The following is a 20,553-nucleotide window of genomic DNA, read 5'->3' as shown; positions in this document are numbered from 1 at the left end:
ATAGGCAAGACATGGAAGCAACTCAAATGGCCACTGACAGTTGAATGGAGAAAGAAGATGTGCCATATATACCCAACGGAATACTATTCAGCCGGAAAAAAGAATGAACCAATGCCATCTGCATCAACTTGGATGGACCATCCTACTAAGTGAAGCCACCCAAAGACAAATATGTATTCTATTACTTACATGTGGAATCTAAAATATGATGTAAATGAACTTATTGGGGAGTTCCCGCTGTGGTGCAATGGAGACAAATCCGACTAGTATCCATGGGGATGTGGATTCGATCCCTGGCCTCGATCTGTGGGTGAAGGATCCAGCACTGCTGTGAGCTGTGGTGTAGTTTGCAGACGTGGCTCAGATCCTGTGTTGCTGTAGCTGTGGTGTAGGTGGCTCAGATCTGGCACTACTGTGACTGTGGTATAGGCCGGCAGCTACAGCTCCCATTCGACCCTTAGCCTGGAAACCTCCATAGGCTGTGGGTGTGGCCCTAAAAAAGTCAAAAAATTAAAAACTAAAATTGAATGAACCTATTTACAAAATAGAAACAGACGCACATAGAAAACAAACTTAGGGTTACAGAAAGGGGAAAGGGTCGGGGCGGGGGGAGATAAATCAGGAGCTTGGGATTAACAGACACACACGACTCCACATAAAATAGATAAAAACAGGGACCTACTGTCGAGCACAGGGAACTATAGTCAATATCTTGTAATCACCTCTAATGGAAAGGAATCTGAATCGCGTTGCTGCACAGTAGAAATTATCGCAACGGTGTAAATCAACAATACTTCAATTTTTTAAAAAAACGAATTATTTGTACAATAGAAAAAAGAAAAGAATGAAGTATGAAAACATGCTATGACACAAACGAGCCTCAAAAACGTGCTCAGTGAAAGAAAGCAGACACACAAAGCCAGATAGTGTCTGATTCTGTTTACATGAAACATCCAGAATAGATAAATCCACAGAGACAGAAAGCACATGAGCGGTTGCCAAAGGGCTGGGAAGTGAGGGATCGGGGAGGGACCGCTCATGGGTGTGGGGTCTCCTTGGGGTGATGGAAATGTTTTGGGGACTAGACAGAGGTGCTGGCTGCACAACACAGCGAAGCGAGGAAATGTCACTGAATGGGATACGCCAAAATGGCTGATTTTATGTTGAGTCCATTTCACCTCCATTCTTTTAAAGTACATGGGGAATGGGAGTTTCCATTGCGGCGCAGCAGAAACCGATACGAGGAACCATGAGGTTCCCTGGCCTCACTCAGTGGGTTAAGGATCCGGCGTTGCTGTGAGCTGTGGTGTGTGTCGCAGATGCAACTCGGATCCTGCATGGCTATGGCTGTGGTGTACGCTGGCAGCTACAGCTCTGATTCAACCCCTCGCCTGGGAACCTCCATATGCCGCAGGTGTGGCCCTGGAAAACAAAAAATAAAAAAACATAAAAACTACAGTACATGGTTGAATACTTAAATCAAGTTCACAAGAGGATGTGGATGCGACTTCTGCTGCCAACCAGGCAGCAGTAACAGAGACTGGATTTGTCTCCCCACGAGGGGCACCTCGAAACTCAGAGGAAACAGATGGAGTTCCCGAAGTCCCAGCTGTCAGTTAAAGGAGGCCGTGAATGCCAGAGACAGAAACTAGCAAGGTGAGCCCCAGCTGACTGCCTGGAGCGAGTTCCGCCTGAGGTCATGGCAGATCCACGGAGTTGAGAATCTGGGGATCCAGGGAGACCCAGGTGGGTGGGTTTTGCAGGGCAGAGTATGGAAGAGGCAAGAATTTCACCGAGAGAGAACGCTGGCGCTCTCCGGGGGGGCAGAGGATCTCAGTAGCACTGCGCTGGGCAAAGAGTCCTTCGCTGTGACACCCTGAACACTGCATTATAAAAAGGGATAAACTTGACTTCATTGAAATCAAGAACATCTGTTCTTCAGAAGCATTATTAAGAGAGTGGAAAGACACTGGCAGAAACTATTTGCGAGCCACATCTCTGCTAAAGGCCTTGTGTTCATAAGAAATTAAGAATTCCCAGAGTTCCCACTGTTGCACAGTGGGTTAAGAATCCAACTATAATGGCTCAGGAGGCATGGGTTTGATCCCTGGCCCAGCCCTGTGGATTAAAGGATCTGGTGTTGCTGTGGCTGCAGCACAGATCACAGCTGAGCTAGGATCCAATCCACATCCCAGGAACTCCCATTGCCTGAAGTGCCCCAGAGGGAGGAAAAAAAAAGAACTTTCAAAACTCAGAGTGCCCTGGTGGCCTAGCAGTTAAGGATCTGGTGTTGCCACTGCTGTGGCTCGGGTTCAATCCGTGGCTCAAGAACTTCTATATGCGCAGGTACGACCAAAAAAAAAAAAAAAAACTCTCAAAACTTGCTAAGAAGAAACCAATCCAGTTTTTTCAAAAGGACAAAGTATTTGAACATACATTTCACCAAAGACATATGAGTAATAAGCACATGAAAAGATGCTCAGCATCAGTAGCATGAGGAACATGTACGTTAAAAAAGTCTAATCCCGGAGTTCCCCATCATGGCGCAGTAGTTAACAAATCTGACTAGGAACCATGAGGTTGCAGGTTCGAGCCCTGCCCTTGCTCAGTGGGTCAAGGTTCTGGCGTTGCTGTGAGCTGTGGTGTAGGTCACAGACTCGGCTTGGATCCTGCATTGCTGTGGCTCTGATTCGACCCCTAGCCTGGAAACCTCTATATGCTGCAGGTGCAGCCCTAGAAAAGGCAAAAGGACAAAAAAAAAAAGTCTAATCCCATCAAGTGCTGGCAAGGATGCGAAGGAATGAGAAATCTCATCCACTGCTGGTGGGAATGCAAAATGGTACGACTACTTTGCAAAAACAGTTTAGAAAATTCAACATACAATTACCATATGAGCCAGGCATCCCATCCTTAAGATTATTTACACAAGAGACGTGAAAACATATTTTCACATAAAGACTTGTAGGAGTTCCCATTGTGGCACAGCGGAAATGAATCCAACTAGTATCCATAAGGACGTGGGTTCGATCCCTGGCCTTGCTCAGTGGGTTGGGGAACTCGCATTGCTGTGAGCTGTGGTGTTGGTCACAGACGCGGCTGAGATCCTGCATTGCTATTGCTGAGGTGTAGACCGGCAGCTTCAGCTCCAATCCAACCCCTAGCCTGGGAACCTCCAAATGCCACAGGTGTGGCCCTAAAAAGAAATAAAGAAAAAAAAAAGACTTATACATGAATTTCCATGGCAGCCTATTTGTAACAGCTCCACGTGGAAATAACACAAAGGTTCTCAAGAGGTGACTACATAAAAAACTGCGGTCTATCCGCTTGGCCACAAGAAGAAATAAACTCTTCGTATATCCTACGAGATGGAGGCATCTCAAAAGAACTATACCGAATGAGAGAAGTCAGGCCAAAAAGGAGTATAGGCTTTAAAAAAAAAAAAAAAGCATATGCCACTTGATTCCATTTACATAACATTCCAAAAACTGATCTATTATGACAGAAAAAGCCTATCACAGTAGGGGACAAGGTGGGGCAGAAGGAAGGGATTAAAAAACACAAAGAAACCTTTGGTGGTGACAGTTATGCTGATTTAGCTAGTGACGGTTTCATGCTGTGCACATATGTCAAAACTTATCCAACGGTAGCTTCGTACACACGCCATTTATTGTAGATCAATTATACCTCGACAAAGCTGATTTTTAAAAAGTAGAGCCAATTGATGCCATCAGGAGTCAGGACAGTGGTTACCCTTGGCTATGGGTGGAGAAACCAGAAGAAGGGGACAGAAGGGGTCCTCTGGGGACCTGACTATGGCCTGGGCACTGGTTATAAGCATGTGCTCTGGGCGCTTTTCTCGGTAGGTGATGCTTCAATAAATAAGGCAAGGTAGCAGCGCTCGGATCTGGACCAGCAATTTGCTTCTGGAAGAGGGTAGGAGGGCAGGCTCAGGGTTCAAGGACATTAGGTCCCCTGCACCAAAGCTGGCATGTGACCCTGTTACAGGGGAGCCATGTGGTGCGCGCAGGCGCTGCCTTACCTTCCGCTGGAGGTCTCTCAGCTTTCTGGACCTTTCTTCTGGACAGGCAGGGTCGGCCGGCTTTGGTGTGGGCCGTGGTTCTGGCTCTGGGGGCTTCTCAGACTGGGCCCGTGGCTCCTCTTCCTGCCCCGGGACAGACTTCGGACCAAAGAGCCTGCGGGCCAATTCCTCGGCATTTTCTAGGCGGAGTCCCAGCTGGGAAGGAAAGCCAGGGGCGACCAAGAGCTGCGGGGCTGGGCGCTTGAACAAGGGGCCCTGGGCTCCCTAGGGTCCTTCCAGGCCCAAGTGCCAAGAGGTCCAATCTCAGGAAATCAACAAGCTACCTATCTGCCTGGCAAATGCCACACAGCAAGAATTCCTACCAATTATTTGACACCTGGTTCAAAGTTACCACCTCCAGAAAGCCTTCCCTGATTTCTTCATACCAGCCCAGCCAAATTTATCACTCCTTCCTCTGAGCGCCAAGCACACGACCCCAAGGTCACACTCTGACGAATCTGTGTGTGTCTCCCTTGCAGGATCCTTGGCTTCATGACGGCAGGGACGTGTGTCTCATTCACTGAGCACACTCAAGGCCCGGTGGGATGGTTAATTCTCTATCTACTTGACTGGGCCACAGGGTGCCAGATGTTGGGTCAAACAATCCCACGGGTGTTTCTGTGAGAGCGTCTGTGGACACGTTTCACATTGAGAGCAACAGACCAATCGCCCTCCACAGGGTGGGTGGGCCTCCTCTAATCAGTGGAAGGCCTGACTCAACCAAAATCACATCCGAGAGAATTCCTCCTGCCTTCAGACTGGGGCACCATTTTTCTTTCCCTACCTTCAAATTCAAACAGAAACATCAGCTCTCCTGGGCTTCCAGCTTGCCGACTGCAGATCTGGGACTGGTCAGCCTCCCTGATCCTGCTGGTTCTAGTTGTCTGGACAACCCTGACGAACGCCTGCCCTGGCTGATGCTCAACATGGAATGGATGAAAAAACGAGGCCCTCCTTCTTACGGGCTGCCCATCCATCCACTCATTCTCCATCCTTTCCATCGCTCCACTCATCCATGCACCCTCTCATCCTCCCAGACACCTGTCCATCCATCCTCCCATCCGGGTATCTCTGAGATCGCTTGCAGAGAAATCACCAGAGGGTCAGTCCCTGGCAGATCTAAGCCCGGATGCCCAGTGGGCAAAGTTTGGATGATACAGGCTCCTGTGCTCCATAAATCAGAAAGGGCTGCCCAAGGGCACAGAGCACCCCCCCCACCTCAGAAAGCTCCAGGGACCTGGGGGAGGAGGTGCAAGGGCCCCTCGGTAATTTATTACTTTAGAAGTTTGCTGGACCTATGGCCTCAGAGATGTTCCCTCTTCTATGACTGCCCGCCACAATCCATCTTCTTTCGTTTCTTTTCTCTTTTAATGGCCTCACCCACGGCATACGGATTGAATCCGAGCCATAGCTGAGACCTATGCTGCAGCTGCAGCATTGCCAGCTACATTAACCCACTGCTCTGAGCTGGGGATCGAACCTGCTCCTCTGCAGTGACCTGAGCCGCTGCTGTCAGGTTCTGAACCCAGTGTGCCACAGAAGGAACTCCCCACAATCCATTTTCATTTTGGGGTCTTTTTGTTTTGTTTTGGGGGGGGGTTGGTCTTTTTCAGGGAGCGTACCTGTGGCACAGGGACGTTCCCAGGCTAGGGTTTGGATAGGAGCTGCAGCTGCTGGCCTCCACCACAGCCACAGCCAAAGCCACACAGGATCTGAACGGCATCTACTACCTACACCACAGCTTGCGGCAATGCTTTATCCTTTAACGCACTGAGCAAGGCCAGGGATTGAAGCCACATCCTCACCTATGCTAGTCGGGGGTGCATAACCCACTGAGCCACAACAGGAACTCCACTAGAATCCATTTCCCACGCAATAACCGGAACACTCAAATCACATCACAACCCTCCCCCGTTCAAAAGCCTCCTGTGACATGGCCCCGTTCCCTCTCTGTTCTCTCATCCTCCTCCTATTCTCTGCTCTCCTATTCCTTAAACACACCAAGCCCTTCCTCTTTCCAGGAATTCTGCACCCTCTGGCCCCCACCCCAGAAGGCGCTTGCCTCAGCTCCTCACACAATGCTCTTGATCGTCCTTCAGATCTCAGCTCGAACTCTGCCTTCCTAAACACGCTACTCCAAGGTGCCCCTGTTTTATCACTGTGGCTGCTCATTTCTTATCTACCTCTCTGGGCCGTGAGCCCCACGAGGGCAGGGATCACATTTCTTTTGTGCATCATGTTCTCAGAGCCCAGCAGAGTGCCCAGCACATGCCGGGAAGAAGAGACATTGAGCAACTAATGAGAGGCGGGTGGCTGGATAGGTGGGTGGACGGAGGAACAGATAAGTGGGAGAAGAGATGAAGAGATGGGTGGGCGGGTAGAGGAATAAATAGGTGGATGAGAGGGGAGATGGAGAGACGGGTAGAAGGGCACATAAACCAATAGACGGATGAAGGATGGATGGATGGATAAACAGATGGGAAAACGTAGAGTCGTATGGACGAGCGTGTGGATGGGTGGGCATATAGGTGAACAGGTGAATGACAGAGAACAGATGGGTGGGTGAGGGTGTGGATGAGAGATGGGTGGGAGGGTACATACATGGATAGATGGATGAAAGGGATGGATGGATGGACAGATGGCCACATGCCTAGACGTATGGAAGAAGGAGTGTACGGATGGATGGGTAGACAACTGAGGGAACAGATGGGTGGGAGGTACATACATGGATAAGTGGATGAGAGGGATGGATGGATGTCCGGATGGATGATGGATAGGGTGGATGGAGAGACAGATAAAGGGATGGGTGGGTGGGGGGATGGATGGGGGGGGGATGGGTGTATGACCGGGAGAACACCTGGGTAGGTGAGAGGGTTGATGGAGCGAGATGGGAATACGCAGATGGATGAGAGGGAAGGAGAAGGAGGGGAGGGGTAGGTGGCAGATGTATGGATCTGTGTGGGTCAGTGGATGGGTGGACAGGCAGATAAATGCACGCGTGGCTGTAAGGAACTGAAATGTGCGACATGTGGGCGCAGATCGACAGATACAACAGGTGGATGGAAAGATGGAGGGACGGGCTCATTTCTGGCCCCAATCCCAGGAGAGGCCCTGAGGAGGCTGAAGCCAAGACCCGTTTTACCTCCAGGAGGTTGAAGGCACGACCAAGGGCGTGGATGGTCAGGTTGGCCGTGGCAGAACGGGGGAGGAAGGAGGCTGGGGAGAAGAGAAGGATCCCCTCCAGGTTGGCTCCCAGGCTGCCCGACACTAGAAGAGAGAGAAGGTCAGTGTACGCGGCGCTGCTCACAGGGCGGGAGCCGGCCACCGAGAGGACATCGCCAGACACATGGTGCATCCTCTTGGCTGGGACAGGGAGCTCAGACTTAAGCCTTATCAAGGGCAGAGGGAAAGTGAGGACAGAAAGGTCACCGATGTGCCCACGTGGGCTGATTGGCAGAGACGGGGCAGCCCGATCACCCCACTCCACCCCACCCTCGGACTCGCCGAGTGGCGGAGGGGGTTGGGGTGCCTAGGCTAGAACGGGATCCCTTTCTGATTCTGTCTAATTAGATCCAGAAGGCAGCCGTCTCCCTTTGAGACTCATTTCCCTTTTTAACCCAGAGCAAAACAGTCCTCAAGCTCACAGCCCTCGGCAGGCAGGAAGCCAGGAGAATTCAACAATGGCGCTTCATGGTCTTTGCATTTCTTTTTAGGGTCGCCTCATTTTTCCAGAGCTAAACTGATCTTCCACTGCTGAGAGGGATAGAAAATCCCCTTTTAGACCAAGTCCCCAGGTTGGAAAAAAGATGGCAGTAGTCCAAGGAATGCTATGAAATGGCTCGTCCTTAACTAATTTCAACCTCTTCAGACAAGAATGGCAGGTGCTACGGGAATATAGGGGGGAAAAATCCAGCAGGTGGCATTTGAATATTTGACATTTGGGAAACTGCAACCTTGAGCCACTTGCCCCCAAGGCTTAGATATCCTGGGTCCCTTGGAGTTCCCGTCAGGGCTCAGCAGTAATGAACCCAACTAGTATCTATGAAGATGCAGGTTCGATCCCTGGCCCCGCTCAGTGAGTGAAGGATCCGACATTTCTGTGAGCTGTGGTGTAGGTTGCAGATGCGGCTCCAATCCTGTGTTGCTGTGTTGTGGGATAGGCGGGAAGCTGCAGCTCCAATTTGACCCCTGCCTGGGAACTTCCATATGCTGTAGGTATGGCCCCAAAAAGCAAGAAAAAGAAAAAGATTGCACAGCAAAGGAAACCATAAAAAAAAAAAAAAGACAACCTAAGGGAGAAAGGGAGAAAATAGTTTCAAATGATGCAACAGACAAGGACTTAATCTCCAAAATATAAAAACAACTTATACAACTCAACAGCAAAAAAACAAACAACCCAAATGAAAAATGAGCAAAAGACCTGAACAGACATTTTTCCAAAGAAGATATACAGATGGCTCACAAGCACATGAACAAATGCTCAACGTCACTAATTATTAGAGAAACTCAAATCAAAAACACTATGAGGTACCACCTCCCACCGGTCAGAAAGGGCACCATTAACAAGTCAACAGATAACAAAGGCTGGAGAGAGTGTGGAGAAAAGGGAACCCTCCTGCACTGTTGCTGGGAATGAAAATTGGTACAACCACTATGGAGAACAGTATGGAGGTCCCTCAGAAAACTAACTATATAGAACTGCCATATGGCCCCAGCCATCCCTCTCTTGGGCATATATTCAGATACAACTTTCCTTGAAAAAGACACATGCACCCGCATGTTCATTGCAGCACTATTCACAATAGCCAAGACATGGAAACGACCTAAATGTCCATTGACAGATAAATGTATTAAGAAGATGTGGTATATATACACAGTGAATACTACTCAGCCATAAAAAAGAACCAAATAATGCCATTTGCAGCAACATGGATAGAACTAGACACTCTCATACTAAGTGAAGGAAGTCAGAAAGAGAAAGCCAAATACCATATGATATCACTTATTCCTGCAATCTAATATATGGCACAAATGAACCTGCAGAAAAGAAGCAAACTCCTGGACATGGAGAACAGACTTGTGGTTGCCAAAGGAGAGGAGGAAGGGGAGGGAGTAGGGTTTGGGGTTAGTAGATCCAACCTATTGCATTTGGAGTGGATAAGCAATGAGATCCTGCTGTATCGCACAGGAAACTGTATCTAGTCACTTGTGATGGAACCTGATGGAGAACAATGTGAGACAAAGAATATATATATGTATGGCTGGGTCACTTTGCTGTACAGCAGAAATTGACAGAACACTGTAAATCGACTATCATGGAAAAAATAAAAACCATCGGAAAAAAAATTTTAAAGGGGGAAAAAAGAAAGAAAGAAATCCTAGGTCCCAAAGCTTTTGTGGTCCCAGAGCAGGCACCTGCCCAGGATGGCCATACCTGAGCGGAAGGTGACGTCAGAATAGGATGAATGTTTCCAGGTCTCCGGATGGAACTCTCGGCTGAGGATGCTCTTGGGGATGGCCTCCCGGAGGGCCCGTTTCAGGGGGTCGTCCGTCTCCAGCAGCTGCAGGAGGTGACTCCACACGAAGGAGCCCACTGGGGTCCGGCAGCAGCCAGCAGGGAGTGGAGGGGAGGATGATGGAGGAGGACCCGGAGCTGACACAGCCAGAGAATAGACCCCCGATCCCCATCCTGGGTCTTGCTATTTACACCCAGCAGGGGCTGCTCAGAATTCTAACTAGAGCCAAGAGCAGTGCCTTGATGGAACCTGGAAAGCTAACCGGGCAGGACATTCTGACGTGCTTTCCAGAAGGGAAAGGGAGGTACTGTGGGGAACGCCCTGGCTTGAAAGTCAGACCCAAGTCTGAATCCCAGTTCCATCACTTAGGAGCTGTGTGACCTTGGGCTAGTCACTCCACCTCTCTGAGCTTTAGTTTCATCTCATCTGTAAAATGAACTAATAACCCATATTCCAGGGCTCGCACAGATCAGTTAGGAGCAGAGCCCAGACCTAAAGGACTGCGTGTCTTTCAGGGCTGGGAAAGGGGCAGTCTGTGATGGGGACCCTCTCGGGCTCTCTGGAAGGAGAAAAGAGAGCACCAAGGCTATTATTCTAACTGGGAAGCCTAATCCTCTTGCTTGTCTCACGCTCTCAGGATGCCCAGCAGGGAGCTTCTAGAAAAATCTACCATGGAACAGAGCAAGGGTAGCTTTTGCTCCCATCAGGCAATACATAAGCCTAGTACCCCACAGCCTCCATCAAAGCTGCCCCTTGGCTGACCCCTCTGAAGGCCTTGGCTTGGCGGCGTGTGGCTGCAGAACAGCCGTCTCTTCACAACGAATTGCAGCTTCTAGCATCACCATCTCCTTTCCTTGGGAAGGGGGTGGGGGTTAGTTGCCATTTCTTCAGAAGGTAGTTTAACAGCTCACATCAGACTTTTTTTTCCTATTTCTTTTTAGGACCAAAACTGCGGCCCATGGAGGTTCCCAGGCTAGGGGTCAAATCGAAGCTGCAGCTGCTGGTCTACCCCACAGCCACAGTAATGCCAGATCCAAGCCGCATCCGTGACCCATGCTGCATCTTGCACCAACACCCGAGCCTTAATCCACTGAGCGAGGCCAGGGATCGATCGAACCCACATCCTCATGGATACTATGGCAGGTGCTTAACCTGCTGAGCCACAATGGGAACGCCACACATTGGGTTTTTAAATGTGTGCACCTTTAGGTTGGCTAGGTCTCTTCTGGGAAATTATCCTACAGTTGGCTTAGCATGAGAACCCAAAGATGATGTGTAATGAGGCTTATTTCCATCATTGCTCCTCGTGGCCAAAGACTGGGAACAATCTACACAGTCTTCAGTAGGGTCTGGAAGAGTGGATTATGGTTTAAGCTCCTAGCAGAACAGCCCCCACCGTAGATAAGAGTCCAAATGCCCTGAGGTGGAAAGAGCTCCCGACACACCGCAGGCAGAAGCAAGAGGCTCAACACCATGTATAACATGATGCTGAGGTGCTGCTGATAAGGAGATACACATCTGTGCTCCTATACACACTGCACCTTCTGACAGGATACACCAGGGAACTGGGCCCGGTTGGTGCCTTCAGGAAGCAGGACTTAGGGAGCAGGAGAAGAGGAAGGCAGACTTTAACTTTCCACTTCTATCGTGCAGCCTGCTTTGAAAGTGTGGCTACCTAATAATAATAGTAATGGTGATAACGATATTAAAAGTAATGTCTAGGCGTTCCCATTGTGATTCAGTGGTTAACAAATCCAACTAGGAACCATGAGGTTGTGGGTTCAATCCCTGGCCTCGCTCAGTGGGTTGAGGATCCAGCATGGCCATGACCTGTGATGTAGGTCACAGACACGGCTTGGATCTCGCATTGCTGTGGCTGTGGTGTAGACTGGCGGCTTCAGCTCTGATTAGACCCCTAGCCTGGGAACCTCCATACACCACGGGGGCAGCCCTAGAAAAGACAAGAAAAAAAAAAAAAAGGAAGGTCTATGCACACGGCATTGACAATATTCCCAATGTCTTCCTGTATTAAAGCATTGTATTCTCCATGAGGAAGGTGCTCTATTATCCCCATTCCACAGGTGTGAAGATGGAGGCTCACAAAGGTTTAGTCACTTGTCCAAAGACACCCAGGTAAGGAAGTGGCTGAGCTGGGATTTGAAGCCAGGCTGTCAGGCCCCAGGCTCTTAACTCACTGTACCCCATGTAAAAATTTTTTGAATCTGGAGTTCCCATCATGGCTCAGCAGGAACAATGGGACTAGTATCCATGAGGACGCAGGTTCGATCCATGGCCTCACTCAGTGGGTTAAGGACCCGGCATTTCTGGGAGCTGTGGTGTAGATCACAGACGGGGCTCAGATTCTGCGGGGCTGTGGCTGTGGTGTAGGCTGGCAGCTACAACTCCAATTAGACCCCTAGCCCGGGAACCCCCATATGCCACAGGGGTGGCCCTAAAATACAAAAGAAAAAATAGTTGAACCTATTTTTTGAAGTTACACCTGTTTAAAGGGAACTCCCAGAATTTCCAGGTGGCTCAGTGGGATAAGGATCTGGCTGTAGCTCGGGCCACTTTAATGGCGCAGGTTCAATCCCTGACCCCAGAATTTCCACATGCCATGGGTCGAACAAAAAAAAAAAAAAAACCTGTCTGACCCCAGAAGGGATCTGAGAGTCACAGACATTTGTCCCTCCTCTGCTTTGAATCTCTCCTCCAGGAACTATGCCATGAGCTGCCCAGACCTTGAAGGGAACTCAGTCTCTTCCAGCCCATTTTACAGATGAGGAAACTGAGGACCAGAAAGAAGAAACTTCTCAAGGGGTGTTCAGCTGCCGCATAGGTAAGGTGAGCATGAGAGGTCACTGGTCCAGCTGGTTTAGCAAGAGAAGGGGACAGGAAGACATCCCAGGGATGGAACGCAAGTGTGTTCTTAAACCCCTGTCCCCAGTGGGGAGGACCCAAGCCAGCCCCAGCCCCCTGACCCCCACCTGCTGTTGCTCACCCTGGGTGGACTGCTCTTCTGCCTGGGTACGCTGCACCTGGGCAAACACCCCCTCGTCAGGGCACCTCATCAGGGCCAGGTAGGCGTTGATGCGGATCTCAGCATCCTCCTCAGGGCTTTGGTACAGGCGGGAGAGCACGGACCGCTGGCTCGGGCAGAGAGAAAGTCGTCACCCAGGACCCACCTGCCTCCACCCAGGAGCGCGATGTCTCCTCATCTGTCCTGGCCCCAGCAGGTAACCCCGCCACCTTGCCACTGCTCTCTGGATGTCTCCACTGCTTCCAGACCCTCTCAGCTGTGGCCCAGTTATGGGAGGCAGTAGGTTCCCCAGGCCCTGCTCATCCCCGTCCTCCCACAGCCCCAGCCTAGAGCCTCGTCCATGTCCACCACAGATGGACAAACAGGCATGGCTGCAATCTGAGAAAACTTCATTCACAAAAACCGCACACTAACCAACACATGGGAGGCACTGGCTCTAAAGGTATTCCCCAGCCCCCTTCCCAAGCAAGATACCTCCCCTCCCCTGTGACTCCCTCCCTCCACCCCCGGTTTCCTTCATAGCACAGGCCTTTACTCTGCAGCAGTACTTAGCAAGCACCTACTAAGTGCCTGGCACTGTGCGAGATGCTACATGACAGTTGAATGCAAGACAACCCACCCCACGCACACCTGCCTGTCCACCTTAAGCTTATATTTTAGTGCAGAGAGGCAGACAGTAAACAAGACCAGTCTGTGAATGATCTAACACATTAGCTGGTGATAGGTGCTAAAGAAGGAAAGATTAAATGGGGAAGTAAAGGCATTGGGGACCTGGGAGGTTCAATCTCAGGAGAAAATAGCCAAAGAGAATCCCCACAGCAGTTATTTTTAAGTCAAGGCCTTCAGGTGATGCAGTCAAGCCTGGGGATCCAGGGAAAAGTGGTCCAGGAAAGGACAGCAGCATGTGCAAATGGCCTGGGGCAGAGGTGAGCCCCGCAGGTTTGAGGAACAACAGGAAGACCAGCTTGGCTGGTGAGGAGGGGGGAGCCAGGGAACGTAGGAGGTGAAGCCAAGAGGTATTAGTGGGTCAGTGCTCAGATCACAGGTCCCCAGGAGTCACTACAAGGACTCTGGTTTTGACTCGAAGTGAGATGGGAGCTACTAGTCCAGGAGTCAGCAAACTCTCAATAAAGAGAAAGATAGTGCTTTGCAGGCCATGCAGTCTCCCTTGCAACTACTCCACTCTGAAGATGCAGCAAGAAAGCAGAAGAGCAGCCCCAGGCCACAAGTAAACGAACAGGCACAGCCATGTTCCAGCAAAATTTCACATGCAGGAGCAGGCAGGAGTTCCTGTCATGGTAGAGCGGAAACGAATCCGACTAGGAACCATGAGGTTGTGGGTTCGATCCCTGGCATCACTCAGTGGGTTAAGGTTCTGGCATTGCGGTGAGCTGTGGTGTAGGTCGCAGATGCAGCTCAGATCTTACGCTGCTGTGGCTGGCAGCTATAGCTCCGATTCGACCCCTAGCCTGGGAATCTCCATATGCCACAGGTGGGGCCCTGAAATGACAAAAAAGACAAAAAACAAAACAAACAAACAAAAAAAAACAAGAGCAGGCAGTAAGGAGTTCCCTCTGTGGCACAACAGGATCAGTGGCATCTCTGTAGCACCAGGATCCCCAGCCCAGCACAGTGGGTTAAAGGGTCTGGCATTGCCACAGCTGCCATGTAAATCACAGCAGAGGCTCAGATCTGATCCCTAGCTTGGGAACTCCATATGCTGTAGGGTGGCCAAGAGGAAAAAGAAAGAAGAAAGAAACTATTGCCTCTGGAGTGGATAAGCAGTGAGATCCTGCTGCATCTCACAGAGAACTATATCCAGTCACGTGTGATGGAGCCTGATGGGGGATAATGTGAGAAAAAGAATGGATACATATATGTGTGACTGGGTCACTTTGCTGTGCAGTAGAAAACGGACAGAACACTGTACACCAACTATAACGGAAAAAATAAAAATCATTTAAAAAAAAAGAGAGAGAGAGAGAAAGAAAAGAAAAAGGAACAGGCAGCAAGCTTGTGGACCATGGACCACAGCTTGCCAACCCCGGAACCAGATGGTCTGCAGCACAGGTGGCTTCTCTGTGGTTGGTTTGCAATCATATGCTTATTTATTTGATGAATATAAACCTCCCAGACCAGAAGACACAGGCTCTCTATGGAGACCTGGACACCCATTCACGGCAATGCCCTAGCCGGCACACAGCAGGTGCTCAGCCAATGAATGAATGAGCAGAGGAGAAAGTGAGTGAACAGTGGTTCAAGACCCACCGCCGCCCAGTGCCCACCCCCGTGAAAGAGCACGCAGGAGCTCACGTCCGCAGAGCAGGGAACCCTCCGGAAGGCCTGGATGGCCCCCAGCCGGATCTCAGGGGGGCAGCTCCTCAGGGTCGCACAAGCGCTCAGTGTGGGGGTGAGAGCTGTGGCCGCCAGGCCGGCGTTGCCAATGGCCTTCAGCACAAGCTGGACCTGAAACAAGATGGCAGTGGGGCCTCGAGGCCTGGTGGGGGCGCCCAGCCTACCCACCGAGCCAACAGCTCACCCGCTTGACCGGGGCCCCATCGAGGGACCATGCCTGGGACACAGACTGTCCTCACCTGGCCACTGTCCAAGGGCTCCTGGCAGGTGCAGTTGGTGCCCAAGGCCTCTCCCAGCATCCTCACGAGGGAGCCAACACCAGGCAGCTGCCCGCAGGGCCCGTCCACAGACACACAGAGGTTGTGCACCAGAGCTGAGATGCCCAGGAAGGCGCTGGGGCTGGTCCCGGGGGTCTGGAGCAGTGGCTGGGGACAGAAAGCGGCCCCCACCCCAGCCAAGAAGCCTAGTAAGTGATCCCTCACAGGCCCCATCACCTGCAGACAGGGCCTGGAGCGTTTCCTAAAAATACAGAGGCCCTGGCCCCCCACCTGAATAAACTGTCCGTGGTAAGACGTGTCAGAGCTGTAGCTGCCGGCCTACACCACAGCCACAGCCACGCCAGATCCGAGCCATGTCTGTGACCTATACCACAGCTCATAGCTACGCCAGATCCTTAACCCACTGAGTGAGGCCTGGGATCGAACCCACGTCCTCATGGATCCTAGTCAGGGTCATTAAATCACTGAGCCATGACGGGAACTCCTGCATGGAGCATTTCTTAAACGCCCCTAGATGACCCTTTAGGGGCATCCAGGATGGAGGGCCGCACCTCAGGCAAACGTGGGGCCAGGGCCATTTGGCAGTCACTGTGAGTTGTCACAACTCAGGGGCAGTGCTGCTGGCATCTAGTCGGCCGAGACCAAGGATGCTGCTAGACATCTTCCAAGACACAGGACAGCTCTCCCCCTGCCAAACAATCCAGCCCCAAATGCCAACAGTGCCAGGGAGGAGAAAGCCTGGGCTAAATCACCAGTTTGGGGGAGCAGGGGCGGGGGTCAGGTTTTCTGGGCAGAAGATAGTGGAGGATACCAGACCAAGCATCAGGGCCCACCACAGAGGGTGGCACAGCTTCTGCCACCTCCTAGGATGTGTGAAATATGCAGGAGCTCCTATTGTGGCTCAGCGGTAATGAACCAGACTAGTATCCGTGAGGACTCGGGTTCGATCCCTGGCCTCACTCAGCAGGTTAAGGATCCGGCGTTGTGGTGAACTTGGGTGTAGGTTGCAGGTGCGGCTTGGATCCCAAATGAAGGCTGTGGCTGTGGTGTAGGCCGGCAGCAATAGCTCTGATTCTTGACCCCTAGCCTGGGGGAACCTCCATATGCGGCAGGTACAGCCCTAAAAAGACAAAAAAGAAAGCATATGATGAACGGTGCGTGCCAATTTCCATGGCGTCAATGCTCCCAGCCTGGCTGATTTCAGCTAAGTCACTGCAAGGGAGCTGGGAAGAGATGGGGCGTCCGCATCAAGCACTCATCCTGTGATAGGTCCCCACACGACAAGTGACATAAATCAGCCCAAGAATGTGGACATGGTGTGTGTAGTAAGAGCACTAGATATGAAGTGTCTGTTGGCTTTGTTGTAATGTTTTCTCCAACGGCAAGCTTACGTCATTTAATTTTTAATATTGGCCGTGTCTATCAACCAGCTTGAAAAGCCTGAAAACCAAGACTCTTCTAAAGCACATGTTGGGGATCCTTGGTCTGGTTCCTGGAGGAGCTGGAGGAGACCCAGTCCATCTTTGGGGGGTCAGGCTGCCCCACTTGCCCAGCTCCACCAGGCTGCTCTCTTGCAGGGACCCTCCCAGTGGCAGCGACTCATCCCAGGCCAAGTTGGACAAGGGTCACCCCAGCTGCTCAGCCACCTCTACACCAGGACACCAAAGCCTTCAGCCAAAGGAAGGCAAAATTGGGGGGCGGAGGGGACTCAGGACAGGGGCGCACTGGTTCTAGGCCCCTCGGATGAAAAGCAAGAAAGGTGGATTTTATTTAATAAACACACAGCACTGTGTGCCAGACTCTGCTGTGAACAGGGCACGGGTGTCACCTGCCTAGATCCTAAGACACAGAGAGGTTAAGTAACTTGCCTGAGGTCACCCAGCAAGAAAGTGGTAGAGCTGAAACTTGACCCTGCAGGGCCCGGCTCCTGGGATGGGCATTCCCGCTACACTCAAAATACATATTCTGGGCTCACCTGTGAAAACCCAGCCCAGGCTCTGGGCCTCAGGCAGCGACCTCTATTATTCCAACAGCCCCGGACAGGGATCGCCCGGCAGCCTGGGGAAACACAGCCTCTGCCCAGCTCCATTCTTCCCTTGAGTTCATGTCTTAACCAGGTCTGTGTGTCCACACAAGGGGGTCTACTCAAGCCTCTGAGTGTGTGCACCCCAATGTGTGTGTGTTTTAGAATCTCAGTGTTTGCATTCCTGGGTGGGTGTGCACGCGTCTCAGCGTGCACGTGTATCCCAGTGTATATGTGTGTCCTGGTGTGCACATTGCAGTGGGTCTACGCCCTGGTGGATGTGGGCATGTACATAAATGTGGGTGTGTCCCCGTGTGTACACACGCACGCTCCAATGTGTGAATGTACACATGTCACAGTTTATCCTGGGAGGGGGTGTCCAGGTGTGGGTAGATGTCCCCACTCGTCCCTGTGAGTGTCCTGGGGTGTGTACACATAAGGCATGTCTGTGTGAGCACAGAGGTGGGTCCAAGTACACGTGGGTGAGTTCTGGCGTGTGTGTCTCCGTACGCAGGTGCGAGTGGATACGTGTCCCCAGGCGGGGTTGTGAGCATCCTCCGAGCACACATGTGCGTGAGTCTTGGTGTGTGTGTGCTTTCTTTGTGGCAGAAACGAGGATGTGCAGCTTGGAAAAGCACGTTCACTGTGATTCCAGATGTGGCGAATAAAAACAAACACTCCGCTTTCTTAACACCAAGGAGGGAAAGCCGGGTGCGGCTGGCAGGGCAGGGGTTATGAACAGAGGGAAAGAAGCCACTCGGAACCATGGGAGGAGGATTCCCGCCTGCCAGAGGTCTCCGCCTCTGCCCACTCTGCCCCAGGAAGGCTGCCCGCAGGAAGCAGGGCAGACTCGGGTCCTCCCAGGGCCAAAGATGGAGCCAGAAGCCTGGGAGAGCCCTGGAGAGAAGGTGAGGGGGCCAGAGCCCCTTGGTTTGCTGGGAGCTGCAGGGCCCGGACAGCTAGGGCTGGGCTAATGGTCCTGATGCTACAGCTCCCTGCAAACATCAGGCCTGGGCTCCGGAGAGGGTCTGGATTAGAATGACCCGTTCATTTGATGGCTCTCTGGGGGTCCGCTTGGAATTGCCACCCTCCCTCGATTTCACAAGAATCAGAACACCAGATCTTTTTTCTTTTTTTTTTTTTTTTTTGGCCACCCCACAGCATATGGAGCTCCCACAGAGGGGATCAGATCTGAGCCACGGCCACACCGGATCCACTGTGCTGGGCCAGGAATTGAACCAGAGTCCCAGAGCTCCCCAAGTCACTGCCGATCCCCTTGTGCCACAGCGGGAACTCCCAAAACCCCAGACTGTAATGCCAAAATCCCTAGCTCACCAAGGTTTGGTTAGGCTTCAATTACAAATCTGTTTCAAATGTTGCTTTCTATTTTTAATCTTTAAAGATGGAAAAATTACCTCCAAGCCTGCGACCCTCATACAACTGATTTCACGTTTCTCATGTGACTTTAAAGCCCATTCACCGCGCCCCAAGCCCAGTTCCTGCTCTCCAAGCCAACTCTCCCCGAAAGTCCAAGCAGTAAATCCGGCGGGGGAACAAAAAGGCAATACCAGGACCGTGGAGAAGTGGTGCGTTAGCTGGAATAGACGGACAAGCTGGACTCCGCCAGAAACAAGAACTTTTGCTCAGTGAAAGAGAGCCTGAGAGAGGTCACGGCCAAGAGATACGGGAACAGAGCCCAGCCATGGAAGAGAAGAAGGTCCTGACACACACACGTGCACACGTGTGGCACATGCGCGCCGTGCAGAGAATGTGGGAGAAAGCAGCCAAGTGCACACAAGCCCACACGGGTGAGTGTCCAAAGCAAACAAAAGCCAGCAGGGTGGCCAGAAAGGGCAAACTGCCGGGACCTTTGGGTCACCAACCAAAAATGTCCTGTCTCTTCTTCGGGGAGTGGTTACACAGTGAACACAGGTCAAACTGGATCCTTAGGAGTAGAATGGCTCCTGGATGCAGTTTTTTTTTTGGTTTTTTTTTGGGGGGGTGGGGGGGTGCTTTCTAGGGTCAGACCCACAGCATATGGAGGTTCCCAGGCGAGGGTTGAACTGGGGCTGCTGCTGCCAGCGTACACCACAGCCACAGCAACATGGGATCCAAGCTGCACCTGCAGCCTACACCACAGCTCACAGCAACACCGGATCCTTAACCCACTGAGTGAGGCCAGGGATCCAACCTGCATCCTCGTGGATACTAGGCAGGTTTGTAACCTGCTGAACCACAACAGGAACTCTCTGGATGTATAGTGTAAAATGTAATTAAAAGCACACCCTCCCTGGAGAAAAAAGGAACCCTCCCACTATTGGTGCGAAGATAACTTGGTTCAGCCATTATGGAGAACAGTACAGAGCTTCCATAAAAAAATAAAAACAGGAGCTCCTGCTGTGGCTCAGTGGAAATGAACCCAACTAGTATCCATGAGGACAGGTGTTTAATCCCTGGCCTCAAGCAGTGGGTTAAGGATCCAGCGTTGCCGTGAGCTGTGGTGTAGGTCACAGACGCGGCACGAATGTGTTGTGGCTGTGGTGTAGGCCAGCAGCTACAGCTCCAATTTACCCCCTAGGCTGGAAACCTCCATATGCCACAGGTGTGGCCCTAAAAAGACAAAAATACATACATACATAATACATACATACAGAATCATATGATCCAACAATCCTACTCCTAGGCATATAGCCAGACAGAACCATAATTCAGAAAGATACATGCATCCCAATGTTCATAGCAACACCAGTTACAATAGTCAAGACATAGAAGCAACTATAAATGTGATAAATTCATTTGAGTAATAAAAAAAAATATTTAAAAAAAGACATAGAAGCAACCTAAGCATCCAATCACAGAGGAATGGATAAAGAAGATGTGACACACACACACAGGAATATTGTTCAGACATAAATAAGTGAAACAATACCATTTACAGCAACATGGATACATAGATGGACCTAGAGATTATCACACTAAATGAAGTCAGACAGACAAAGACAAATATCATCTACTATCACTTATATGTGGAATTGTAAAAAAGAATATACACAAACTTATTTATAAAGCAGAAATAGATTCACAGACATAGAAAACACACTTACGGTTACCAAAGAGGAAAGGGGGGCAAGAGATAATTTAGGAAATTAAGAGTAACATACATGCACTGCTATATATAAAACAGATACCAAGGAACTACTGCATAGCACAGGGAATTATCCCTCATATCTCATAATAACATATAATGAAAGAGAATGTAAATA

General features: G+C 50.8%; 1 protein-coding gene across 1 annotated transcript in view; it reads right to left on the bottom strand.

Annotated features, from left to right (window-relative positions):
- LOC125128411 (uncharacterized) overlaps window positions 1-20,553 on the bottom strand; it is a 160,142-nt gene that overhangs the window by 105,789 nt on the left and 33,800 nt on the right. Inside the window, exons 12-17 of the mRNA XM_047782765.1 lie at window positions 15,229-15,414; window positions 14,948-15,100; window positions 12,596-12,740; window positions 9,513-9,671; window positions 7,221-7,345; window positions 4,040-4,234 (exon numbers count right to left, since the gene is read on the bottom strand). Coding sequence (XP_047638721.1) covers window positions 4,040-4,234; window positions 7,221-7,345; window positions 9,513-9,671; window positions 12,596-12,740; window positions 14,948-15,100; window positions 15,229-15,414 — 963 coding nt within the window. The remainder of the gene's footprint in view (window positions 1-4,039; window positions 4,235-7,220; window positions 7,346-9,512; window positions 9,672-12,595; window positions 12,741-14,947; window positions 15,101-15,228; window positions 15,415-20,553) is intronic.

The sequence above is a fragment of the Phacochoerus africanus genome, chromosome 5 (assembly GCF_016906955.1).
Source record: "Phacochoerus africanus isolate WHEZ1 chromosome 5, ROS_Pafr_v1, whole genome shotgun sequence".
NCBI classification, from domain to species: Eukaryota; Metazoa; Chordata; class Mammalia; order Artiodactyla; family Suidae; genus Phacochoerus; species Phacochoerus africanus.
The sequence above is the reverse complement of the archived record's forward strand: the minus strand, read 5'-3'. Positions and strand labels throughout refer to the sequence as shown.